This window comes from Macaca thibetana, chromosome 7 (genome assembly GCF_024542745.1).
Source record: "Macaca thibetana thibetana isolate TM-01 chromosome 7, ASM2454274v1, whole genome shotgun sequence".
NCBI lineage: Eukaryota > Metazoa > Chordata > Mammalia > Primates > Cercopithecidae > Macaca > Macaca thibetana.
The window spans coordinates 7,158,108-7,184,421 of NC_065584.1; the positions used below are offsets into that span (position 1 = coordinate 7,158,108).

The 26,314-nt window shown below is 47.3% G+C and overlaps 2 protein-coding genes across 5 annotated transcripts in view; one reads left to right on the top strand and one right to left on the bottom strand.

Annotated features, from left to right (window-relative positions):
* The window catches only part of WDR25 (WD repeat domain 25), a 153,240-nt gene extending 145,488 nt beyond the window's left edge, over positions 1-7,752 (bottom strand). The window contains exons 1-2 of one of the 3 annotated variants that reach the window (XM_050796731.1): positions 7,681-7,752; positions 2,722-3,558 (exon numbers count right to left, since the gene is read on the bottom strand). In XM_050796731.1, the coding sequence (XP_050652688.1) occupies positions 2,722-3,519 (798 nt within the window). In that variant the 5' untranslated portion in view covers positions 3,520-3,558; positions 7,681-7,752. Of the gene's footprint in view, positions 1-2,721; positions 3,559-7,374 lie in introns of all 3 variants that reach the window. The other 2 variants (XM_050796733.1, XM_050796732.1) reach the window with 2 other exon arrangements.
* Positions 1-26,314, top strand: part of WARS1 (tryptophanyl-tRNA synthetase 1) — a 217,923-nt gene that overhangs the window by 164,931 nt on the left and 26,678 nt on the right. Inside the window, exons 2-5 of one of the 2 annotated variants that reach the window (XM_050796736.1) lie at positions 7,866-7,925; positions 16,764-16,937; positions 24,619-24,832; positions 25,866-25,974. In XM_050796736.1, coding sequence (XP_050652693.1) covers positions 16,827-16,937; positions 24,619-24,832; positions 25,866-25,974 — 434 coding nt within the window. In that variant the 5' untranslated portion in view covers positions 7,866-7,925; positions 16,764-16,826. Of the gene's footprint in view, positions 1-7,865; positions 7,926-8,550; positions 8,915-16,763; positions 16,938-24,618; positions 24,833-25,865; positions 25,975-26,314 lie in introns of those variants that run through there. The other variant, XM_050796737.1, reaches the window with a different exon arrangement.

Consider the following 26,314-nt stretch of genomic DNA (forward strand, 5'->3'; position numbering starts at 1 on the left):
CTGGCATATTCGTCTACTCCACAAGGCCAGAAATCAATGCCTCCACTCAGGTGCTCTCTGCTCAAAAACTAACGTGGGGATGCTTCTGTTTAGGAAATCTAAATTTCCCAGGCAAAAGTGACCCAAGCTGCCCCTCTGCCAGCAGGGCCCAGGGAGCGCTTCACACCACCAGGCGGAGGCCAGTCCCACAGGGCCCCAGGTCCACCCCTCACCATCAGGAGAACTCCAGAGGTGAGCAGGCAGGTGGGCATCCACCAGGACACACCTGCTGTCCCCACATCTCTCCAGGAGGCAGTGCCCTGAGTGGAGGACACGCCGCCCATCTCTGCCCATAGCAACCCTCTCCTCCTCTAGCCTGTGCTGCCTTTGGCCAGGCTGCCCTCTCTCTCCCTCCGGGTCCCTCAGAGAGGACTGCCTGTGCCCCTCAGGTGGCTCACCCCACAGCCAAGGCTATCTTCCACAAAGCCCCTGCTGCGTGCCAGCCCCTAGACTGGGTGCCTTGGATGCCACTGTTCACCCTGATTCCAGCCCATCGGCTGCACCATGGTGCTGCCCCAGGAGGCGAAGCTGCAGTCACCCCTGCAACAAGAGACAAGGGCGGGAGGCCCCTGGCCCTGCTCCCAAGGCCCACGGGCAGCAGTGGGGAGCAGAACATTCAAACAGCAGACAGTCATGAGGGACGCCCAGAGGTGAGAGGCTGGACATCAAGACGCCCTGCCAACCTGCCGGCTTCTCAAGTGGGGGGATTTGTGTGTCTCGATCAATGCTATTTCTCTAGCGCCTAAAACAGGACATTGCACAAAGCTAGAGCCCACTAAACACGTATTCAGTGGACCCAACAGGGAGCTTTTCAGAGAAGATGACTTTCCAGACTGAGCCTCGGCTGTTGAGCAGGAACCTAACAGGCAGGAAAGCAAAGGCAGGAGACCCTGGAGAGGGTGGGGCGCGAGAAAAGCATGGAGGAAAGAAGGCCTCAACAGGAAGGTGAGCGCAGGGAGGACAAGGGCCACCACTCGAACTGGGGCCAGCCAGACACTGCGCAGGCCCACCAGCAACCCTCCGGACAGGCTTCCCACCCTCCAGCCCTTGCAGCGCAGACTTGGGAAGCAGAGCGGAGAAGCCCCAGGGCCACAAGATCAATCCCAGCAATGCTGTGATCCACACCAGAGATGCCAGAAGCCTCCGCACACACTTCACAGCCCCCAGAGTGGCAGGAAAAGCACCAAAGACCTGAGTGAAAAATCCTGGAACTCCAGGCTGAAGAGAGAATATGACTCTCTCTCCCACAGGACTCTGAGTCTTGCTGGAAAAGAGCACAGACAAGCCACTTCAGGCTTTCACTTCACCACTTAAAAATGACACCCATCAATTCAGCTCATTTCAAAGACATCTCTATACTTGGAGCTTCCTTTCCTCACTTAAGAAACTGCTTCCGAGGGAGAAAAGCTCAAAATGTAATTTGCAAGTGAAAAGATCTAGGAAAGTTGGTTCCAGAACTCTGAGGTAACAAAGGCAAGGGAACCACCATTTACTGAGCGCCTATGAGGTACCTGGCTCTGTGCAAGGCACTTTTTCAGCATTTTTCTCACATGAGCACATGACCCAGGTATGATTTTGCCCTTTTACAGATAAGACACCAGACTCCACAGGAAGGCAGCTGGCCAGTGGTCGACCAGCTAGCTACTCTGCAGCAAAGCTGGATGTGAAGCCAGGTCCCTTGAAGTTATTTCCTTTCCAAGAGCTTTCTGTTCAGCTTGCATTTAGTTGGCACCCGCTACATATCAGGTGCTTTGCTAGCTGCGAGGAGAGAGAGGAGGGGCGCAGTACACAGCTTGAAGGGCTAGAGACAGGTCCCCGGTGGGCACAACGACCTATCACACTGTACTTGCATACTGTGGGGACTGCATTACTATTACTTCAGTAGCCTGTAAAATAAATAAGACAATGCAAAAAGGAGTTTCCATGTAAAACCAGAAGTCCCCCGAAGGGCACGTGCAGCTCCCCCTGACCTTGCTTCCCCAGCCTCCAGTCCCTCATGCTTGAAGCCAGCTCCCAGGCCCTCATGCTTGGAGCCAACACATACACAGGGCTCCTGCAGTCAAACACACCCTTCCACCCCCATCACCAAGTGAACCTTCCCCTTCCTCAGGAGGCCTTTGCCAAGCCCTCCCGGGCTGGGCTGGTACCCCTCCTGTTGGGCTCCCAGAGCACCTGTGTGTCCTACTGGGGGCCCATCCTCACAGCCCAGGTTTGTGTCTGTCTACTTTTCCATGGCTCCTGCCTCACTGTGCAAGCCCTGACACCAGGGGCTGGGTCTACCTACCTCTCCTAACAGCTCCTGAAACCGGCACAGCACCAGGTACAGAGCTGGCATGGCTCAATGCTCCACAGGGTCACCGAGGACATCCCCAGTCCCCAGGGTTTGGTCCTGGGCCTGCTTTTCTTCTCCCACTATCTGACCTCCTCCCTCACGGCCTCTGAGAGGGATAAGAAACAGTATCCTCTGGTGACCTGAGCAAGGCAGCATCAGGGAAGGGTTGGGGCAGGAGGAACCTACAACCCAGGGCTGACCACAGATGACCCTTTCTCAAATGTGACAAAGAGAATTACAGAAATCTACACCAAAAAAAGTTCAGCCTATAACCTCCCTCCACTTCACTGTCATTCCAGCAGTGTATTCCTAAGAGCATCTGAAAGCAGAAGTTTTCACTCAAGTCTTACCTTGAAAGTTTTATCCATAGAAGTGGAGAGAAGCATGTGGCTCTTAGAAAGGACTGGACACCACTGAATGGTGTTGACAGGGCCCCTGTGCCCTCTTAGGTGGAAAAGCACTTTCCTGGGAACCGTGGTTTCTTTATAATGGCTGTTCAAATACGGTTGAATAAACTCAGACACTCTAGGGCCCACATAGAGAGGGGCTGGGGCACGCCCTGCAGGGGGCCCCTGTGGCTCCATCTCTTTACTGTTGCCTGTTTCCGTGCTTAATGCCTGCAGTTGTCTTAGTCTTTTGGGGGTATAGGGTACTACACAGTCCTCACACTTTTTCTTCCGAAAAGAGCTGTCATTTTTACCTACAGTTTCAGATTCACTTTGAGCACAGAAAGATGACTTTGGAAAGTTCCTGGAGAGTTTTACTTGCTTAAAGCGTGCAGCTGCCAGGGGTATGTGGCTGGCTGGAACATGGCTCGTCCACAGAGAAGAACGAGAAGGCTCTCTGATGGGGAAGGTGACTTGAGGCTCCTTCCCAGGCCACTGTAGCCTCTGGCTGGGGCAAGAACCCCGATCGCTTCTCCCAAGCTGAGCCAGTGGAAGGCGATGGCCCCCTGGGTCTTCACAAGAGCCATGCTTTGTGGGCTGTACCCCTGCTTTGGGCACATCCAGTGTACCAGATGCAAAATCCTTCTCAGGTGGTCCGGCCACACCAGAAGTGTCTTTCATCTGGCCAGTGGCATCAAAACTTCCTGCAGTCTCTCTCTCAGCCTCCGAGTCCGAATCATCATACGCTACCAGCGAAGCCATTAAAGACAGAGTTCTTGCTGTCCTTCAAAGCCAAACCACCTAAGATCAAACAAAGTCAAGCATGAGAAAATGTACATGGAAGAATATGTATGTAGTTATAAGAAAACATGTCACCTAGGAAATCCAACAACTCAACACTCATAAGAATAAACACAGGCCAGGCACGGTGGCTCATGCCTGTAATCCCAGCACTTCAGGAGGCTGAGGTGGGTGGATCACCTGAGATCAGGAGTTCGAGACCAGCCTGGCCAACATGGTGAAACCCTGTCGCTACTAAAAATGCAAAAATTAGCGAGGCAGGGTGGTGGGTGCCTGTAATCCCAGCTACTCGGGAGGCTGAGGCAGGAGAATCATTTGAACCCGGGAGGCAGAGGTTGCAGTAAGCAGAGATTGTGCCACTGCACCCCAGCCTGGGCAACAAGAGGGAGACTCTGACTCAAAAAAAAAAAAAAAAAAAAGAATAAACACACACAAAAAAAGGCTTTTCTACACACCAGGCCTAATTAGTTAGAAGATAAAATTTTTGAAATGAAAACTATGGAATAGCTGGGGGTAAATCTATAAAAAATGAGCAAGACCTACGTGGAGAAAACTAAGACTGGGTGCAGTGGCTCACACCTGTAATCCCAGCATTTTGGGAGGCTGAGGGGGACAGCTCACTTGAGGTAAGGAGTTCGAGACCAGCCTAGCCAACATAGTGAAACCCCATCTTTAGTAAAAATACAAAAATTGGCCAGGCCTGGTAGCACACAACTGTAATCCCAGCTACTTGGGAGGCTGACAGCTACTTGGGAGGCTGACGCAGGAGAATCTCTTGAACCCAGGAGGTGGAGATTGCAATGACCTGAGATTGCACCACTGCACTCCAGTCTCAGCGACAGAGGGAGACTCCATCTCAAAAAAAAAAAAAAAGCACTGGGTACGGTGGCTCACGCCTATAATCCCAGCACTTTGGAGGCCGAGGCAGGCGGATTACAAGGTCAGGAGTTCAAGACCAGCCTGGCCAACATAGTGAAACTCCATCTCTATTAAAAATACAAAAATGAGCCAGGTGTGGTGGTACGCACCTGTAGTCCCAGCTACTCGGGAGGCTGAGGCAGTAGAATCACTTGAACCCAGGAGGCGGAAGTTGCAGTGAACCGAGATTGTGCCACTGTACTCCAGCCTGGGTGACAGAGACTCCATCTTAAAAAAGTAAAATTAGAAAAAGAAAAAAAAGGAAAGAAAAGTAAAACTTTTATTGAAGGACATAAAAGAAGACCTAGGCTGGGTGTGGTGGCTCATGCCTGTAATCCCAGCACTTTGGGAGGCCGAGACCGGTGGATCACCTGAGGTCAGGAGTTCAAGACTAGCCTGACCAATATGGTGAAACCCCGTCTCTACTAAAAATACAAAAATTAGCCGGATATGGTAGCAGGCACCTGTAGTCTCAGCTACTCGAGAGGCTAGACAGGAGAATCATTTGAACCCGGGAGGTGGAGGTTGCAGTGAGCTGAGATCATGCCACTGCACTCTAGCCTGAGTGACAGAGTAAGACTCTGTCTCCAAAAAAAGAAGAAGAAGACCTGAAGAGACAATGCCTACAGAGAAAGGGACAGGACTTTAAACATGCCTTTGGAAGGTCCATTTTGGTCATATGTGTTACAAGTTTAAACACATCATTTTCACCTCACCAACCCCACTGTAGAACTCTATCCTACACAAATACTAGCATATGTTTGCTAGATGTATAAATCCATGAAGATAAATGTATAAAGAAAGCCTGCTGCACTGCTTATTAGCAACCAGTGAGAACATATGCTCATCATCATGAACAAGGTTAGGTCTGAAAATACTGAAATCAAAAGATGTCCAGGATCCATGGTGAGAAAGGCCTGCCACGCTCCTCTGCATCCTTTCCCTGTGCTCCAGCCCTTCCCTCTTTTCTCTCTGCCTGAAACATTCTTCCCCCAGATATCCCATCTCTGTAGCAGCCAGCTGGAGGCCTAAGGTGTTGGTCCACCCAAGTGTGCAGGGAGCAATTCTGAGGGCATGATCCAAATTCACCCGTTTCACTCCCAACACAGATTCACGCTGCAGTGAATTTCTACTTGTTAAAAAAAAAAAAAAAAAAATCTTTTCTGGGCAGGGCATAGTGGTTCACGCCTGTAATCGCAGCACTTTGGGAGGCCGACGTGGGCAGATCACCTGAGGTCAAGTTCGAGACCAGCCTGGCCAACATGGTGAAACCCTGTCTCTACTAAAATACAAAAATTAGCCGCGCATGGTGGCACACGCCTGTAATCCCAGCTACTCAGGAAGCAGAGGCAGGAGAATCGCTTAAATCCAGGAGGCATGTTGAGCCTCCTCACTCCCTCCTTGCAGTGAGCCGAGATCGGGCCATTGCACCTCAGCTTAGGCGACAAGAGTGAAACTTAGTCTCAAAAAAAAATTCTTTCTGAAATTCTGAACCTTCATGCACAATACATTGTTATCAATTAGTTCCCAGAAAGAAGTGCTTTGGTCTGGATCAATGTTTTACTTCTATGCTGTTAGCACCAAGTACAATCCAGAGAAAAAGAAGGGTGCTGGGCACACCCAGGACAGCAGAGGGCGCGGTGGAACAGCACAGAACGCTCAGGCAATAGACTAACTTCCAAGAAAATCCAGTGCACCCAAACTTAATCAAACAGGCCAAGGTCCGCCTCCATCTCCCAACAGGTGGAGTCAGATCATATTAAACAGATTCCCTCCAAGTCCTTTGCTAAGTCATTCCAGACAGCCTACTACCCATCTCTTCTGCTAGACAATGGGTTTCAATGTCCCCTGGAATCAACCACCCAACCCCTTCCACACCTTTCCCCCAAATGGCACCATTCGCCTGAGGGTTCCACTGGTCTACAAGTCAGGTCATCATTCCATAAATGTCTGTAGTCAGTCTCCTCTAGTAATGCCACCCCTGTTCACAGCCCATTCTAGGCAGGTAACAACTTCCACACACAAAGCCAGAGTTCAAATAAAATGGGTGGGCACAGTGGCTCACGCCTGTAATCTCAGCACTTTGGGAGGCCGAGGCAGGCAGATTACCTGAGGTCAGGAGTTCAAGACCTGCCTGGCTAACATGGTGAAACCCCACCTCTACTAAAAATTTTTTAAAAATAAAAATAAAAATAAAAAATAAATTAGCTGGGTACAGTGGCGCGTGCCTCTAATCCCAGCTACTCTGGAGGCTGAGGCCGCGGAATTGCTTGAGCCCGGGAGGCAGAGATTGTGGTGAGTGGAGATCACGCCACTGCACTCCAACCTGGGCCACAGAGCAAGACTTTGTCTCAAAAAAAAAAAAAAAAAAAAAAAAAAAAAACAAAACAAAACTTCTAAAGCCAGCCAGCCAGCTCATCTCAGATGGAACTAATATAAAAGACTAATTATAAACTAATGGAACCGTGCACTGCAAATAATTTGGCATTTCTGTTCTCCAAATGCTAAACCTGGTCCCCAGGCCACTCTCAACTCCTCTGCCCAGGCACCACCCACCACGCACCCGACTCCTTGCTGTCAAAAGGATCCCACAGATTCCCACCACCAGAGTGCCCGTGCTCCCTCTGGAAGGTGGTGAGGGATTAAACTAAGAGGAACTGAGACAGATGGAAGGGAAGGCAGGGACACTGGAGAAGAGTCTAAGGAAGAAGCGAGTGACTCTGACAATCACTATCAGCATGTCAGCCCCATGAGGACAGGGCTTTCTGTGTTTTGTTCACTATTCAATGCCCAGCGTCCAAAAATATTTCTGGAATGCAAACAGGTGGGAGGGGGAGATGCTGAGGAAGTAAAAGAAATAGGATATTGCCATTCAACAAACATTTCCTGATTACCTACTCTTTGTCAAGCCCTATGCTGGGTCTTGTGTGGGTGGAAATTAAACACAAAACACAGATCCCCCGGAGGCCCCAGACTGATGAAGGCAACAAACAAGATACGACCAGAGATGGATTTTGAAAGATGAATAGGAGTTAGCCGAGCTGTCAATAGTAAGAAGTAAGGTTGGTCCAAGGCACAGCGCTTTCTGAAGGAACAGGAAGTGATAGGAAGGCGAGCGGCTATGAGAGACCGCGTTAAGAGGCGCGGGGCGCTTATGGACGCTGCCCAGTCCCGGCCCCCTCCAGCCCGGGGCCCGCCGCTCACCACACGCACCGGAAGCGCTCGGTTCTCCCGGAGGCAGACCGGCCAGCACACCACTGTCCAGTCACGTTGCGACGCGGCCCCGGGGCCGCCAGCCAATCAGTGGAGCCCTCTGCCCCGCCCCCGCGTGAACAACCAATGATGGCGCCGTCGGGCCGGAAGTTGTTCCGTCCGGATGGCGTTTCCACGGACGCCCCGGAGACAACCCGTGGCTGAGCCGGGAGTGCTGACGGGCCCGGGTGGGCCGGGTAAGCGAGGGGAGTGAGGCCGGGGCGGAGTGAGGGAACAAGGGAGGGAGTAATGGAGGGACGCCCGCGCGGCGCCCAGCGGCCTGGCCCTCCAGGCAGTATCCTGAGAGCCCGGCTTGCTGCTCGCCGCGTTCTGGCACCGTGAAGGGCGCGGATCCTGCCACCGACCCCTTGCTCCTTTCCTGTGAGCGCCGCCGACCCACCCCGTCCCCCTTTCCCACCGGCATCAACCCTTCATCATCTCCACCTCTTCTCTTTTCCCGAGAAGAGAGGCCCCCATTTTTATTTAGCGCTTGCCATGTGCCAGAGACTTTGCCTAGTGTTGCACTTAGTCCGCTCAATGGTAATGTTAGCAGGCTTCTCCATGCCCATTTCACAGATGAGGAAACCGAAGGGAAGCAGAAAAGTAATGTGACCCTTGCCCAAGGTTTCGAATAAGTCCAAGCTGGGATTGAAACCCAGGCGTCTGTGACCTCAGAACTCCCGATCTTTCCACTACACTGCGCCGCCTCGGTGAACAAATGCGGGGAATTTACGGTTTCTCTTTCTAACGCCCACGACTCCACAAAATCAGTCACACTGACACTGAGGGTGGGGAACGGGAAGAGGGTGGAGAGGTTATTTGGAGGCCAGCGGGGGGTGAGGGGTGGCTGATGCAATGCCCAGCTAATGGCTCGATTCTCAGGAGGGTTTCATTGGTCTCAACCTGGTCCCAGGCAGCCCACCTCTGATTGGACAGTCTCATCAAGAAGGTTGGTCAAGAGCTCAAGTGTTTCTGAGAATCAGGGCGATTTATAAGAAAAGCTTAGCTGAATGCAGGGTGGGGACTGGTAAACAAAAGGAAGAGAAAAGCCTCTTTTTTCAGAAGGGAAACTGAAAGAAAGAGGGGAAGAGTATTAAAGACCATTTCTGGCTGGGCTGGGCATTCTCAGCTGCTCAACTGCCCAGCGTGACCAGTGGTCACCTCTGCAGAGTCTTCCACAACGTGGGTATGTATTGCCATCTTTGCCAGGCTTAGAGCTTGTTAGTGTTTTTACCAAAGTGCTGAAAACCTTGGTTTAGGGGGTCAGGACTTGTGTCTTTAGGATTAGGGTGTTATGCATTTTACTTCTTCCATTGACCGAAAGTTCAGGTAATTCACTGCTCCCATAGGGAATAGAGATCCTGGCTGAGCAGTCGCGTGCTTGGATTTGTAGCTTGCCTCCCAGCACTCTCATGCTGTCTGTCATAGTTTTCACTGATGCAGCCCCCTTCTGTGCTCAACATCAGAACGTATTGTCATTCTTGTTGTGACACCCCAAAGTGTCTAGTGCCTGGCTTCATATAAATTAATGGCTTTGCCTTTTAAGATAATGTTCATTTGTCATTTGGAGGGGAAAGCGATCTTTCTTTTAGTGTTTAAAAAAAAAAAAAAAAAGTGGAACATAATGGGTCCCAGAAGGTGTCAAGAAATCCTTGCTCTAAAGAAGTCATTTTCTTGTCCTCTGGGAACTTTCCAGTCCAAAGGCATAGTGACTTACACTCTGGGGCCAAGATTTAAAGGATGGTATTCTACCTCCTGGTGATATTCCAGGGATTCAGAAACACTCCTGGGCTACATTTTCTTCTCAGCTGCTCCAGAATTGGCTGTCTTGATGCCACCCTTCCCCAGATTGCAGAATCAGTGTGTCCTGATCTTCTCTGTGAGATGATTTTTATGCAACCCAAGTCTTTATCATGTTGTTCTGTTAAACAATTCTATAATTCTTTCCACTCCTCATCCCAATACAATACCCAGTTTCTTTAAGTGCCTATTATGCTCCTCCACAACAGTGGAAAATTTCACAATGAGCACAAGATTCAAGTTCTTGAAAAGGGGGTTGGGGGTTAATTTTCAAGAGCCTTTTTAGCTTTCTCCTTGAAGGTCTGCTGTGATCTGCTTTGGAGTAGGCAGTTTTGCTCTTTACACGCCCAGTACTTTTGTTTAGGGAAGATAATAGAGTACTTCACTGGTTATAACTGCATTTCTTTGTTTCAGAGTGTAGTATTTGTTAAACAGGTAAATCTAATTCTCTTAAAGACTTAATGTTCTATTTGCAATTTATTTGGTAAACACTGAAGACAATGGTCCTTAACCTTTTGGCATCTCAGCCTCCTTTGGAAAGGTTACGAAGCCAGGAGACGAAGCCAGGAGACGTTGCTCAAAACCATGCACATACCAATGTACTTGCAAGCATTAATGTAATTTCAGATGTTCATGAACTTCAAGTTGAAAAACATCTGAAGTTCGGCCAGGCGCGGTGGCTCAAGCCTGTAATCCCAGCACTTTGGGAGGCCGAGACGGGCGGATCACAAGGTCAGGAGATCGAGACCATCCTGGCTAACATGGTGAAACCCCGTCTCTACAAAAAAATACAAAAAACTAGCCGGGCGAGGTGGCGGGCGCCTGTAGTCCCAGCTACTCGGGAAGCTGAGGCAGGAGAATGGCGTAAACCTGGGAGGCGGAGCTTGCAGTGAGCTGAGATCCGGCCACTGCACTCCAGCTTGGGGGACAGAGCGAGACTCTGTCTCAAAAAAAAAAAAGAAAAGAAAAACCTCTGAAGTTCAACTCAATTCTGAAAGTCAACAAAGAAATAAAAGAGGATGTTGATAGGTACGGGGAAGAAGAACATTTACACAATAAATGGGATAAACTGATAAATGCATGAAATGAGGAAGATGGTAGTTCCATTCTCCTTGTCTCTGACCACACAGAAAGTTGCATCATACACACACACACACACACACACACACACGATTTCAATAGTGTGGTTGATTCCCACACAAAATATATGCCTTGTGATCATAATCATTTGCTATTTCCTCAGTCTAATTTCATTCCCATGTGCTTCTTTTTTTTTTGAAACAGAGTCTCGCTCAGTCACCCAGGCTGGAGTGCAGTGGCGCGATCTCGGCTCACTGCAAGCTCTGCCTCCCGGGTTCACGCCATTCTCCTGCCTCAGCCTCCCAAGTAGCTGGGAGTACAGGCGCCCGCCGTCAGGCTCGGCTAATTTTTTGTATTTTTAGTAGAGACAGGGTTTCACTGTATTAGGCAGGATGGTCTCGATCTCCTAACCTCGCGATCCGCCCACCTCGGTCCCATGTGCTTCTTAAATGGAGTTCTGATAGTTATAGACACATGTTTTTCCCTGCAACAGGGACCCTAAATGCAAGTACAGTTTATCTAGCTGATCCTCTAGCAAAGAAACAGTTATCTATTCTATTGCAATGGGAGATTGGCTCTCCTGGGATCACCCACGCATTCTACCTGGCACTTTCTCCAGGGATTTTTAAGAATAATTTTTGGCCGGGCGCGGTGGCTCAAGCCTGTAATCCCAGCACTTTGGGAGGCCGAGACGGGCGGATCACGAGGTCAGGAGATCGAGACCATCCTGGCTAACACGGTGAAACCCCGTCTCTACTAAAAAATACAAAAAACTAGCCGGGCGAGGTGGCGGGTGCCTGTAGTCCCAGCTACTCGGGAGGCTGAGGCAGGAGAATGGCGTAAACCCGGGAGGCGGAGCTTGCAGTGAGCCGAGATCGCGCCACTGCACTCCAGCCTGGGTGACAGAGCCAGACTCCGTCTCAAAAAAAAAAAAAAAAAAAAAGAATAATTTTTATACTTGATTAACTTCAAAACCTTACTGCTGCTGCTTTGTTGCCTTCCACGCAGGGCACTGCTTTTTTTTGGAAGGACAGGGTAAACCAAAAGGAATTCCAAAAATAGTGACCAGGATGGTGGGCAGATGTTAGCAGAGGGTGAAGAAACCAGACTAGGGATGGGAGACCTGGAGAAGACCCCAGGAGACCAGCCTGGCTCTCCACAGATCTGGGAAGGCTCAACTCAGTACCAGTACATTAAACAAGAGGCCATCTAAAGTCCTGGGGGAATCAGACTTCAACTGGAACGAGTAAAGACATTCTACAGATAAACCTGAGAGGAAAAAGTTGAACTAGATGACTAAGGAGATTCATTCATTAGGTAAATATTTTTTTATAAGCTGTGTGTCAGGTACTAGAATTACACAGAAGAATAAACCCAGTGCTTACCTTTTCTGTCTGCTGGGGAAGACATGAGTAACTAAACTGCAGTGTAAGTGCTTTCATAAAAGTTACTAAAGGAGTGTTTGGGGATCACAGAGGATGGATCAACCAACTTGGTCCCAGAAGCACAGGTGTCAGGAGAGGCTGTGAAGAGCTGAGTTAAAATTGGAAAGAATCAGCAGAGTTCAGGCAGAGAAGGGTGTGAGACATTTCAGGCAGGCAGGCAGCAGGGAGCAGCAGGGCTTCTGAGAAAGCACATGAGCGAGGGGGCTTGGCAATCAGATTCTGGCTTAGCTACTCCCTAGCAATGGAGCCGTCAGCCTCTTGTCTGCTATTGCAAGGTGTATAGAGTAACACCCAGCTTTGAGAGTTGGGAGAATTCAGGATAAGTATCTGGACATGATGTTTGATGATTTGTGGCTAGAAGTAATTTTCATGAGTTTGATTGTTATTTGATATGGGCAAAGACCTTAGAGAGAAATGGATAACGACTGATTTGCTCAGCTTGTTGCTGGGGAGGGAATGGGAGAGTCTGGGAGTTCTCCTCTCTAGCCCTAGGCAGAGGGTACTTCTGCATTCCTCCCTAAACTGGATGCTTTCTTATCTGAGTCAGTTATCTCACCAAACCTCCCCTTCTGGGAATTGAGGTGGTTCTCATCAAGGAAGAGAAAGAAACTGGCTGCTGTCCTATCCTGGTTTTCAGTGTTATACTTTCATTGACTTAAATAAATTTTGATTTACATACCTTTTTTCTTTTTTTTTTTTTTTTTTTTTTTTTTTTTTGAGACAGAGTCTTGCTCTGTCACCCAGGCTGGAGTGCAGTGGCCGGATCTCAGCTCACTGCAAGCTCCGCCTCCCGGGTTTACGCCATTCTCCTGCCTCAGCCTCCCGAGTAGCTGGGACTACAGGCGCCCGCCACCGCGCCCGGCTAGTTTTTTGGGTTTTTTTTTTTGTATTTTTTTTTTTTTTTTTTTTTTGTTTTTTTTTTTTTTTTTTGAGACGGAGTCTCGCTCTGTCGCCCAGGCTGGAGTGCAGTGGCCGGATCTCAGCTCGCTGCAAGCTCCACCCCCCGGGTTTACGCCATTCTCCTGCCTCAGCCTCCCGAGTAGCTGGGACTACAGGGGCCCGCCACCTCGCCCGGCTAGTTTTTTGTATTTTTAGTAGAGACGGGGTTTCACCGTGTTAGCCAGGATGTTCTCGATCTCCTGACCTCGTGATCCGCCCGACTCGGCCTCCCAAAGTGCTGGGATTACAGGCTTGAGCCACCGCACCCGGCCTTTTTTTGTATTTTTAGTAGAGACGGGGTTTCACCGTGTTAGCCAGGATGGTCTCGATCTCCTGACCTCGTGATCCGCCCGCCTCGGCCTCCCAAAGTGCTGGGATTACAGGCTTGAGCCACCGCGCCCGGCCTACATACCTTTTTTTCAATTTTTGTTTTTTTATAAAAAATTTTTGGAGAGACAGGGTCTCACTATCCATGTTACCTTTCACTTGTGTCACTTGTGTCCGTGTGAAGAGACCACCAAACAGGCTGTGTGAGCAACAAGGCTGTTTATTTCACCTGGATGCAGGCGGGCTGAGTCTGAAAAGAGAGTTAGCGAAGGGAGGTGGGGTGGGGCCGCTTTATAGGATTTGGGTGGGTAAAGGAAAATTACGAAGGGGGTAATTCTCTGGCAGGGAGGGGCGGGGGTCACAATGGGGAGCTTTTGAGCCAAGATGAGCAAAGAGAAGGAATTTCACTAGGTAATGTCATCAGTTAAGGCAGGAACAGGCCATTTTCACTTCTTTTGTGGTGTAGTGTCATCCGTTAAGGCAGGAACTGGCCATCTGGATGTGTACGTGCAGGTCACAGGGGATATAATGGCTTAGCTTGGACTCAGAGGCCTAACATTACCCAAGCTACTGTTGAACTCCTGCGCTCAAGCAATCGCCTTAGCCTCCCAAAGCACTTGGATTGCAGGTGTGAGCCACCTCTCACGGCACCCATGATTTACATACTTTTTGGAATTTTTTTGGTTTTGAGACAGTCTTTCTGTTGCCCAGGTTGGAGTACAGTGGCATGGTCTCGGCTCACTGCAACCTCTGCCTCCCAGGTTCCAGTGATTCTCATACCTCAGCCCCCCAAGTAGCTGGGACTACAGGTACATGCCACCATGCCCAGCTAATTTTTGTATTTTTAGTAAAGACAGGGTTTCACCATGTTGGCCAGGCTAGTCTCGAACTCCTGACCTCAAGTGATCCACCCTCGGCCTCCCAAAGTGCTGGGATTACAGGCATGAGCCACCACACCTGGCCAATTTACATACTTTTTTTTTTTAATTGAGACAGAACCTCTCTGTCACCCAGGCTGGAGTGCAGTGGCGTGATCTCAGCTCACTGAAACCTCCACCTCCCAGTTTCAAGCAATTCTCCCACCTCAGCCTCCCAAGTATCTGGAACTACAGGTGTGCGCCACCACACCCAGCTAATTTTTTTGTATTTTTAGTGGAGACAGGGTTTCACCATGTTGGCCAGGCTGGTCTCAAACTCCTGACCTCAGCCTGGCCAATTTACATAATTTTACAGCAAATATTTAACAAATGGATAGGATAGAGTAAAATAAATGACACCACAAATGTATATGTTTGATTCATAGAGATAAGTCATTTGTAGGATAATGGTTGAAAGTGTAGGCTCTAGAGTCAAACTACTAGAGTTTATAGCACACCTCTGCCATTTCCTTGTGATGTTAACGTGGGCAAGCTTTTATTTTATTTTATTTTTATTTTTTAGAGACAGGGTCTTACTCTGTCACCCAGGCTGGAGTAAAGTGACGCAAACATAGCTCACTGAAGTCTCAAACTCCCGGGCTCAAGTGATCCTCCCACTACAGCCTCCCAAGTAGCTGGGATTACAGGCCCACCACCGTGCCCAGCTAATTTTTTTTTTTCTCATTTTTTTGTAGAGTCTCACTATATTGCCCAAAGTGCCAGGATTGCAGGTATGAGCCACCATGCCCAGCCGTGGGCAAGTTTTTTTTAACCCCTCTGTGCCTCATCTTTGAAATGGAGATAAGAAATCTATTTCATAGGACTGCCACAAGGCTTAAGTGAATTGATACATATAAGGTGCTTAGAACAATAACAGGTACAGAGGTGTTCAAAGTTAGCAGCTCAGGCACTAGCCTTGTCATTTTCCTTCTCCTCCAAGGTTTTACAGCAAGCTAAAATGAAGCTGGAGTTCAGCCAGTCTTTGAAACCCTAAGAAACACAAGAAATTTAATAACAGTACTCGTAACGTAGTTACATCTTGCTTTACAGTTTACAAAGTGCTACCATGCCTTTTTTTCCTCATTTCGTTCTCATAAGAGCCTGGGGTAGAGGAAGAAGTTCCTGGCGGTGCCATTTTATAGGTGAGAAAACTTGACACTTAGAGGAAATGATTGAGCCAAGAAGGGTTTGATGGCAGCACAGTCTCTGTCTGCCCTGTCCTCACCTTCTGCAAGGGTAATAGTGAATCATAACTAATAGGAGGTACAGACACACCTTCTCCAAAGGTTCGTAGTTAAATAAGGCAGCATGCGGAATGGACAGACTGGAGACAGTCCTTACGCCATGTGGAACCTAGGACAGGTAAGGCCCTGTCCTCCACCCCAGAGCTCACTTTGAAAGCAGCTGGCTAGCAGTGGAAGACATTTGCTCAGCGATATATTAGTTATGGGTCCAAAAGCCTGATAATTCATTCCCAAGGCAATTAAGATAAACAGCAAATAGAGGATGGGTGCCTTGGCTCACACCTGTAATCCCAACATTTCCAGAGGCTGAAGTGGGAGGATCACCTGAGGTCAGGAGTTCAAGACCAGCCTGGCCAACATGGTGAAACCCTCCCTCTACTAAAAATACAAAAATTCGCTGGGCATGGTGGCAGGCAGCCTTGGGAGGCTGAGGCAGAAGAATCGCTTGAACCCCAGAGGTAGAGGTTGCAGTGAGCCAAGATCGCGCCACTGCGCTCCAGCCTAGGTGGCAGAGCAAGACTCCATCTCAAAAAAAAAAAGAAAACATCAAATAGTAATTTGCCAGAAGTTTTTGGCACTAGTGAACTTAGGTTTATTAAAACACATTGGTATTGGCCGGGCGTGGTGGCTCACGCCTGTAATCCCAGCACTTTGGGAGGCTGAGATGGGCGGATCACGAGGTCAGGAGATCGAGACCATCCTGGCTAACACGGTGAAACCCCGTTCTCTACTAAAAATACAAAAAATTAGCCGGGCGTGGTGGCGGGCACCTGTAGTCCCAGCTACTTGGGAGGCTGAGGTGAGAGAATGGCATGAACCTGGGAGGCAGAGCTTGCAGTGAGCCGAGTTGCCTACTGCAGCCTGGGCAACAGAGCAAGACTCTGTCTCAAAAAAAAAAAAAAAAAAAAACACATTGGTATTTAGACCCTGAGCAAACAAGAGTCCTCCAGTGCTCTGGGCACTGGGTGGGGCACAGGGGGCATCACCAGGTGCAAACTTGATCTTGACTAGGAGGCCCCTCTTTTGCAGACCTTAAGTCAGTAAATCCTAGCCACTCCTTTAGTCTTCAGCATTGGCATTTGATGGTTTTCCTCTTCTTCATGGCCCCGAATTTCTGCTTCTCTTTTTATTATATTATCCATGTCCTTTATTGTAACTCACCTCACAACCTTTTCAGAAAAAAGGACTCAATACAGGAAAGGAAAAACAGCTACGATGTTTTGTTATTCTCTCGTTTTTCTTCTCTCTCCTTCCCCGTGCCCCCCACCCCGCCCCGCCACCAGTCTTGACTGTCTGCTGAACGAAGCCTCTGACCTCAGGCCGGCCGTGAACATACTTCCTGAGAGATGGCAAACATGCCCAACAGCGAGCCCTGTGCCTCTCCGCTGGAGCTGTTCAACAGTATCGCCACACAAGGGGAGCTCGTGAGGTCCCTCAAAGCGGGAAATGCGTCAAAGGTACATGATTTTGCTGGATTCTCCACGAAGGCAGCTGAGCCTCCCAAGTCTGTAGGGTTGTGTTACTCTAGAATAGATGGTTTCCTCAATGACTGAGGTGTTTTGGTTATAATTTTTTTTTTTTTTTTTTGAGAGGGAGTTTCACTCTTGTTTCCCAGGCTGGAGTGCAATGGCGCAATCTAAGCTCACTGCAACCTCTGTCTCCCGGGTTAAAGCGATTCTTCTGCCTCAGCCTCCCAAGTAGCTGGAATTACAGGCATGCGCCACCACAACCAGCTAATTTTGTATTTTCAGTAGAGATGCGGTTTCATCATGTTGGTCAGGCTGGTCTCAAACCCCTGACTTCAGGTGATCTGTCCACCTTGGCCTCCCAAAGTGCTGGGATTACCAGCATGAGCCACCATGCCAGCCTTGGTTATCGTTTTAAATGTATTTTTCCCTTTATCAACATTGGGATGCCTGCCGGGCGCGGTGGCTCACGCCTGTAATCCCAGCACTTTGGGAGGCCGAGGCGGGCGGATCACAAGGTCAGGAGATCGAGACCATCCTGGCTAACACTGTGAAACCCCGTCTCTACTAAAAATGCAAAAAATTAGCCGGGCGAGGCGGCGGGCGCCTGTAGTCCCAGCTACTCGGGAGGCTGAGGCAGGAGAATGGCGTGAACCCGGGAGGCGGAGCTTGCAGTGAGCCGAGATCGCGCCACTGCACTCCAGCCTGGGCGACTAAGCGAGACTCTGTCTCAAAAAAAAAAAAAAAAAAAAAACATTGGGATGCCTGTGGTGTAAAGAGTCAGGGGTTCTCAAAGCCTTTGTGAAGTACAGTGGCCCTCCAACCCACCTCTCCCTATTTCCTGCTCAATTCTTTTAGCCAACCTTTTGGTTATGTACGCCCCATATCTGTAAATATTCTGCTTATTATATTGTTCCTTGTTGATTTTCAAGTTGGGAACTTTCAGGTGGAAATGAAGAATTCGTACTTCACAACCACTTGCCATCCAGGCAGTCTCCCCGTCTGTATTGCAGTTGTAGTTAGGTCAGTATCTGTACACTGACATCATTATGACCATGGAAATAGACGTGGACAGCTGAACCATCAAGGATAGAATGAGTACTCTAACTTTCTCGCCCAGCTTTTGTTTTCTCTGGAGTTAATATTTGTCTTAATTTCTGTTTGCTTGACTTTTATGTCAGTGATACTAATGATAATGTATCTCCAAGCCCTTTCCCTGTCCAATGAATCTCCTTTCAACACACATCAACTAGTCTATCAGGTTCATCTTTTTGAGGAGATCTCTCCCAAAACCTTCTGCCTGCTTCCCGCTGGACTGGTGACTCGCGTCCTACACTGCCCATCTTGGCGTCTTTCTTCACTGTCGACCCAGGGGTTTCTTTCACCCCTGTTGATTGGGTGCCCCGTTTCCTGCTCCTTCGTCTTATTCCTCTTTGCTTTACTCTTCGGGCAGAGCAAATCTTCCAATTGTTTCTGAAAAAATACTGCAAAGGAAATATTTCTGGGGGGATCTTGCCCATCTGAAAGTGTATGTATTTTACCTAAAATGTGATTGATAGCCAGGCTGGGTGTAGGGTTCTAGCATGGAAGTGATTTCCCCTGGAAATGCTGGAGCCACTGCTCTACTGGCACCTAGCTTCTGGGCTTGCTGCAGAGAAGTCAGTTGCCATTCCTTTGTTTTTTCTTTTTGGAAGTTGGCAGGATCTTCTTTGTTCCAATGTTCTGGAATTTCATGGCATGTGGGCTCAGTATGCCTTTCTTCCCTGCCCCACCCCCTGACCCCGCCCCGCAAGATGGAGTCTCGCTCTGTCACCCAGGCTGGAGTGTGGTGGCACAATCTCGGCTCACTGTGACCTCTGCCTCCTGGGTTCAAGCAGTTCTCCTGCCTCAGCCTCCCAAGTAGCTGGGATTACAGTTGTGTGCCACCAGGCCCGGCTAATTTTTGTATTTTACTAAAGATGGGGTTTCGCTGTGTTGGCCAGGCTGGTCTCAAACTCCTGATCTCGTGATCTGCCTGCCTCAGCCTCCCAAAGTGCTAGGATTACAGGCGTGAACCCCCACACTCAGCCTGCCTTTTAGACTAGAAACTCATGACCATTAATTCTCAGAAATCATGATTTCTTTGATCTCTTCTGTTTTCTCTCTTCACAGACTTTTTTTTTTTAATTCAGAGACTGTTTCTCTGATTTTCTAACCCTCCTATTTTCCATTTCTGCTGTCATTTTTAACCTCCAGGAGCATGTGTGCTCCCTGAATTTTCCTCATAGCACTCTGCCCTGACTTACAGTACAGTGCCACCCTTTTCTGTCCGAGATCTTTTTTTTTCTTTTTTTTTTTTTTTTGAGATGGAGTCTCGCTCTGTCGACCAGGCTGGAGTGCAGTGACCGGATCTCAGCTCACTGCAAGCTCCGCCTCCTGGGTTTACGCCATTCTCCTGCCTCAGCCTCCCGAGTAGCTGGGACTACAGGCGCCTGCCACCTCGCCCGGCTAGTTTTTTGTATTTTTTAGTAGAGACGGGGTTTCACCGTGTAGGCCGGGATGGTCTCGATCTCCTGACCTCGTGATCCGCCCGTCTCAGCCTCCCAAAGTGCTGGGATTACAGGCTTGAGCCACCGCGCCCGGCCTCTGTCTGAGATCTTAATGGTAGTTTTCCATAAGTCCTCTACATCCTTTATAATCTCAGTTTCTTCCATCATAATTTGTTTCCTACCTGCCTTTCATATTAGAGGCAATTCTCAAATGTTTGGTGTTTCTTGGCTGTTTGCTTGTGTTTTGGGGGGTGCAGTAAAAACTGCTGGATGTACTTTTCGTTGGGGAGGATCTTATCAACATGGGTTCCACTTCCTGGAGAGTGATCAGGCTGCTCCCCTTTTGTTGGGGAATATCTTTCGTGTCAAGGTCTTTAGATGATCTTTTCTTTTGTCTTTTTTTTTTTTTTTTTTTTTGAGACAGAGTCTCGCTCTGTTGCCCACAGGCTGGAGTGCAGTGGTGCCATCTCAGCTCACTGCAAGCTCCGCCTCCCAGGTTCATGCCATTCTCCTGCCTCAGCCTCCCGTGTAGCTAGGACTACAGGCACCCGCCACCACGCCTGGCTAATTTTTTTGTATTTTTAGTAGAGACAGGGTTTCACCATGTTAGCCAGGATGGTCTTGATCTCCTGACCTCGTGATCCACCCATCTTGGCCTCCCAAAGTGCTGGGATTACAGGCGTGAGCCACCGCACCCAGCCTGGATCTTTTCTTTAGTTAAGTGAGATTCCCTAGAGAAAGATCCCCCAGTCCACTGTTCAGAGGGGGTGAGTCCCACTGCCAGCATTCTACAGCTGAGTGGGAGAGAAGGGCTGGGCTGTGGGATCCTTCCCCGAAGCTCCTTATTCTCTGTGTGCTGCCAGTGCCCCAGCTATGCAGATTGTCCCCAGTCTAGGGACCTGTAACTCTGTCCTCTCTCGACGTGAAACCTTGGAATGGAGGGGAAACTGTGACACTCCCAAGGGGGTCTCAATAACTTCTTCTTGAAGAGACTTCAGCCAGCACTCCTGTTTTCATAACCCGCTTTCCCCCCAACTCCTGTAAGCGCCCAAGGTCACTAAGGTCTGAACCTTTGGGCGATTCCATAGCAGTGTACACTCGGTCACGTTCCGGTATTTCCACGGTGTCTTAGCATTTGTTTTTCTCTCATGCTTTTAGGCACTGGTCATTCATCAGCTTTTCAGCTTCTTTGAAACCTTGTTGCTGTCGCCCTCTTCTTGTTTCCTTTGTCCTTGCGGGATTATGCTTTAAAAAAAAAAGTCTCGGCTTTTGTTGTAGTAGATTTCAGAAGTGTCATCATCAATATGTATCTTTAACTAGAACATAAGCATTTCATTTCCTTCCGGGGTGACTCCACTCCTAGGTCCCCCAGCTTCTCTATGACTTCCATCACTTCTCTTTTTTTTTTTTTTTTTTTTTTTTTTTTGAAGCAGAGTCTCACTCTGTCGCCCAGGCTGTGCACTGGCGCGGTCTCAGCTCACTGCAACCTCCGCCTCTTGAGTTCAAGGGATTCTCCTGCCCCAGCCTCCTGAGTAGCTGGGACTATAGGCACCCGCCACCACACCCGGCTAAATTTTGTATTTTTAGTAGAGACGGGGTCTTGCCGTATTGGCCAGGTTAATCTTGAACTCCTGACCTCAGGTGATCTGCCCGCCTCAGCCTCCTAAAGTACTGGGATGACAGGTGGGAGCCACCACGCCCAGCCCAACTTCCATCACTTTCAACTCCTGTTACCTGTTATCTTTTCAAACACCTTGCTTGTCACCAGATGGTGTCAACCATCTCACATTCCCCAATAGTTTACTTTGACTATTTGGGACCCTGATTTAAACCATTATTTGTGTGTGTGTGTGTGTGTGTGTGTGTGTGTGTGTGTGTGTATTTTTTGAGACAGGGTCTTGCTCTTTCCATGTTGGAGTGCAGTGGCAATCCTAGCTCAGTGCACCCTCGAACTCCTGGGCTCCCACCTTAGCCTACCAAGTTGCTGGGATTATAAATGCAAGCCACTGCACCCAGCTCATATTTTAAAAGAAATAAACAGTACTGACAGAAAGTAATGTCAAAAAAAAAAAAGAAGTTACTTTTTCACAGAAACAGATTTACTCACCAGGTAGGGCTCAAAAGATTAAACCAAGTTATTTTAAAACAAAGGGATAAAATAAATAAAAGACCCAGTGGGGTTATGTAAGCCTATCATTTTGGGAAGTTGACAGTGATATTTTTGTCCATTAATATCAAATTTGAATGACACTTAGTAAATGTTTTTGGTTTGTAATTCTTAGTGACTGCAGTTATGTTCATTATTTCAGTCAACTTGATACATTTTATAATAACTCTTCCAAGTGTATCATTTGACTAATGCAGTTGGCTGGCACACATTAAAGACATCAGAGGTTACACAATGAGACCAGAGTTAAGTGATGAAAAATTCAGAAGTACATTTGTATCTGACCCTGAAATGTCTTGGTAGTAGAAGCACTTGATGTTTTGGAAATTTTAAAAATTAACTTTTAGCAAAATAGTTTGAACCACACTGGGAGTGCCAGTTCTCTGAGAGGGCACCACCAGCTCTTCCTTGGCCTGCTGTTTATCTAGGCCATGGACCTCAATGGTCTTTTCTGCTCCCGTGTATCTAAAGAATAAGAGCCACGTCCTTCAGTAGCAGCAACTCATTAAAGCGGTGAGTTTCCTAGGGAGGAATAAGTCAGAATCTGAGGGCTGTGAGGGGAAGTAGTTTGAACAGGACTGAAGAAGCAATGCTAGGTCTTAGGTATTAAGAAAGAAAGCAGAGCCTTTTTCTTCTCCTTTTTGTTTAAGTAACTTCTAAAATCAAAATATACCATTCATACAGAAAAATATGCTAATCATAAGCAGGCACCTCACTGAATTTTCACAAAATGACCACACCTGTGTAATCATCACCCAAATCAAGAGCAAGCATAGAGCACCTAGAAGCCACCCTCACGCCCCTCAGCCTCTGCCATGACTCCTCCCACCAGGGGTAGCTCTACCTGTGTTTGAACTGTATGTAATCAGGTAGTATACAGTTTTGTGTCTGGCTTTTTTTTTTTTCTGAACATCAACTTTTGGCCAGGCTCTGTGGCTCATGCCTATAATCCCAGCACTTAGGAGACCAAGGCAGGAGGATCGCTTGAGGCCAAGAGTTTGGGACCAGCCTAGACAACATAGTGAGACCCTGTCTCTACAAAAAATTTAAAAATTAGCCAGACATGGTGGCATGGTGGCACACACCTGTAGTTCCAGCTACTTAGGAGACTGAAGTGAGACCCTGTCTTAAAAAAAAAAAAAAAAAAACTGATGTTCTGGGGTTTTTTGGGGGTAGGAGTCTCACTTCATCACCCAGGTTGGAGTGTAGTGGCACAGTCTCGGCTCACTGCAACCTCTGCCTCCCAAGCTCAAGCAATCCTCTCACTTCAGCCTCCCGATTAGCTAGGAACACAGGTGTGTGCCACCATACCTGGCTAATTTTTTCTATTTTTGGTAGAGACAGGGTTTTGCTGTGTTGCCCAGGCTGGTCTCGAACTTACGAGCTCAGACGATCCGCCCGCCTTGGCCTCCCAAAGTGCTGGGATTACAGGCATGAGCCATTGCACCCAGCTAACATCAGCTTTGAATCCTGTTTCAGTGTCCTGGTTCAGACACTGATTAAGACTGATTATAAGAAAATAGATAAGGTGAGCCTGCTTGTCTTATTTCAGTGCTATTCCAAAATGCAGATGGTCCTTGAGCAGGGACGTTGGTTAAATGTTTGACTTTCGCACAGCCTCCTAGTTACAAGCAGAATTAGACCAGATAGAGTATGAAATGTCAACAAAGCTAGTTATTAAGGGATACTGACCGCAGTGTACTTCAAAGCAAGGTAAGCCTTCCCATAAATAATTGGATAGATTATAGGTACTAAACTTACTTTTTGCAAGTACTGAGCCTAGGTACTACAGAAATGAGATGGGTGGAACATACTTACCTGTCTAACCTGGGCAAACGTCTCATCTATGAATTGTATCCATTGGGTTACTGATTCCACAAATCTGGCTCATTTAAATGATGAGTCTCAGATAATTTTTTAGTTTGAAACACAGATCTCTCCAGAATCGCAGTCCTCTGTGGCCCAGGTGCTGTATCTGATGGAACTGTTATCTCTGAATGGAGGTTGATGTTTATAGAACATTCTGTATATGGTAAAAGGAATTTAAGGAGATTTAAAAAAAAGAATGTTCTGTATAAACTATAAGTGGAAATGTTTGTATTTCCCTTGGTAAGCAAATTGGACTGTGTATATTCTTTGTTTGTGATCTAATCTAGCAAGGCCAATTACCGGAATAGAGCTTTAGGGCATAGAGTGACTAATAGGCTTAATTAGGCCTGCTTTTCTAAACTCCAGGCTTCTAGGGATGGCCACTATGAACTCCTGCAAAAGAGTCTTTAATAGACTTCCAGACTACCCAAGGGTGCATTTTACCTTTGGTTTTTTGGTTTTTTGGTTGTTGTTTTTTTTTTTTTTTTTTTTTTTTCAAGATAGTTTGATAAGACTCTAAAATGTGGTGATATAACTATTTCCCAATGAATCCCTCCTTAATTTATAACCTGAGAGCCTACATTTTTTGTCCTTGCTTTTATCTGTTTTAGTTGCTCTTACTATCCTTAGTGGCATCATTGGTTAAGTTTCCATAAATACTCATCTCAACCTGTGTGGAATGTAAAAACTAGTTCCAACACAGAACTCCAGGATACTCAGTTAAAGGAGCTTGTCACACACATTCTCTGGCATCAGTGGTGTTTGAGAAATCTCTAGTATATGAACTTTGTCATAAATGACAGTGTATGTTGTGTCACTGCTACTGTCCCAAAGTGTTCGTGGTAGCACTAGAATAACAGATGAAAATGAAGTGTTTTTGAGCCAATGACTTGCTGTGATTCTATGGGTAAACTCCTTTACCTCTCTGAGTCTTAGATTCTTGAGCTGGAAAAGGACAGTGACAACAGTGCCCGCCTCGTAGGGTTGTGACACTAACTAATGTAACGTGTGTGAAAGCATTCAACATAGTGCCTGCCATAGAATAGGCATTCAGCAAATATCAGCGATTAGTAATGTTTTTAGCCATCACTTTTGTTTCCTTTCTCAGGATGAAATTGATTCTGCAGTAAAGATGTTGCTGTCGTTAAAAATGAGCTACAAAGCTGCCATGGGGGAGGATTACAAGGCTGACTGTCCTCCAGGGAACCCAGCACCTACCAGTAATCATGGCCCAGATGCCGCAGAAGCTGAAGAGGATTTTGTGGACCCATGGACAGTACAGACGAGCAGTGCAAAAGGCATAGACTATGATAAGCTCATTGGTACGTCCTCTGCTTTCTTTCCAGAAAAAGCTTCAACTTTTAGAAGTGGTCCCATTGAGTTGATTGCATTGATGTTTTTAAATTTTGAATTAATCATAAATTCAGTGAAGCTTCAATGCCAAGTAAAAATGGATCCTAAAACCTTTTGATTGTGCATTATATTCCCAAAGGATTATTTTAAAATAAAATAACAAAATATATTTCAAAATAATGATCTATAGTAGACAGCTTAGTAGAAGCTCTTCCCCTTTTTTGAGCGCTTCAGAACTTGGGAAAGGTCTTTTGAAATGGCCGTTTATAACATTTAGTAGCTACAAGTCAATCATAGATTACTTAGGTTTCCCAGTGATACTGACTATGGACCTAGAAGGCTGGAAGTCAGCTTAAGAGCGGTGACTTCTCACAGCGGGCCAGTTCCCACCATCAGGCCCTTCCTTGAGGGCCTTCCTGCTCAGAAAGACTGTTGCCATTCCATTGAAGTCTTTACTCTGAGATCATTACTAATTGTCAGAGAAGAAACAGAACTAAAATGTTTTCATCTAAGTCAAACCCATTTTCCATGATTTGAGTATAGACTATCAATCTATCAATGAAGGAAAATTCACTTGAAGACAGACATTAATTCAGTTCAACAAATAAAGAGTGTGAGCAATCATGGTTGCCAATGAATATAAATTTTACCTTAATAAATATATATATACATATTTTTATTTGTGTATGTTTATATTTTGTTCAAAAGTTGCTAGCTGGACTGCATTGTGGGTATGTTTCCCATCAGAATCCAGTCTCAGGCAAAACAGCATTTTGTGTTGTAATTTATTTCCTGTTTTGTTGGTTGTGTTGATCTCAGATGTTGTTTTAATACAAAGACCTTTTACTTTATGTTGGGGGTAAGGACCTTTAGCAGAAGGCCTAAAGAGGTTTGTGTTCATTAAGATTGTGCATGGATCACTCACTTTTCACCCTCATTTCAGTAATATCTAATCACTAAACCTCCTGCCACCTGAGAAAGTCATCTCTTCCTTTTTTCCAGTTCGGTTTGGAAGCAGTAAAATTGACAAAGAGCTAATAAACCGAATAGAGAGAGCCACCGGCCAGAGACCACACCGCTTCCTGCGCAGAGGCATCTTCTTCTCACACAGGTCAGGGGCTCCTCACCACAGGCCTTCTCACCTGTCCTCTTCTTTTAGTTCAAAAAGTCACAAGACACTCCCTTCATAAGCCACCTGGTACTGTGGGAAAAGTGATGGCCAGCTGTCGGAAGACTGACATCCATCTTCTGTCCTGTCAGTAGCCCACTGTGGGATCATGCTTGTCCATTCACCCTCAGGCTCTTAGTTTTTTCATTTGTAGATTGCCCACCTCACAAGGTGAGAATCATATTAATAGCAGATGAAATTCTTCCCAGATTACTTGCTGTGAATAAATTATAAAATGTCATGAAAACAAAAGAGAATAATATGTCCAAGTTCAGCATTTCCC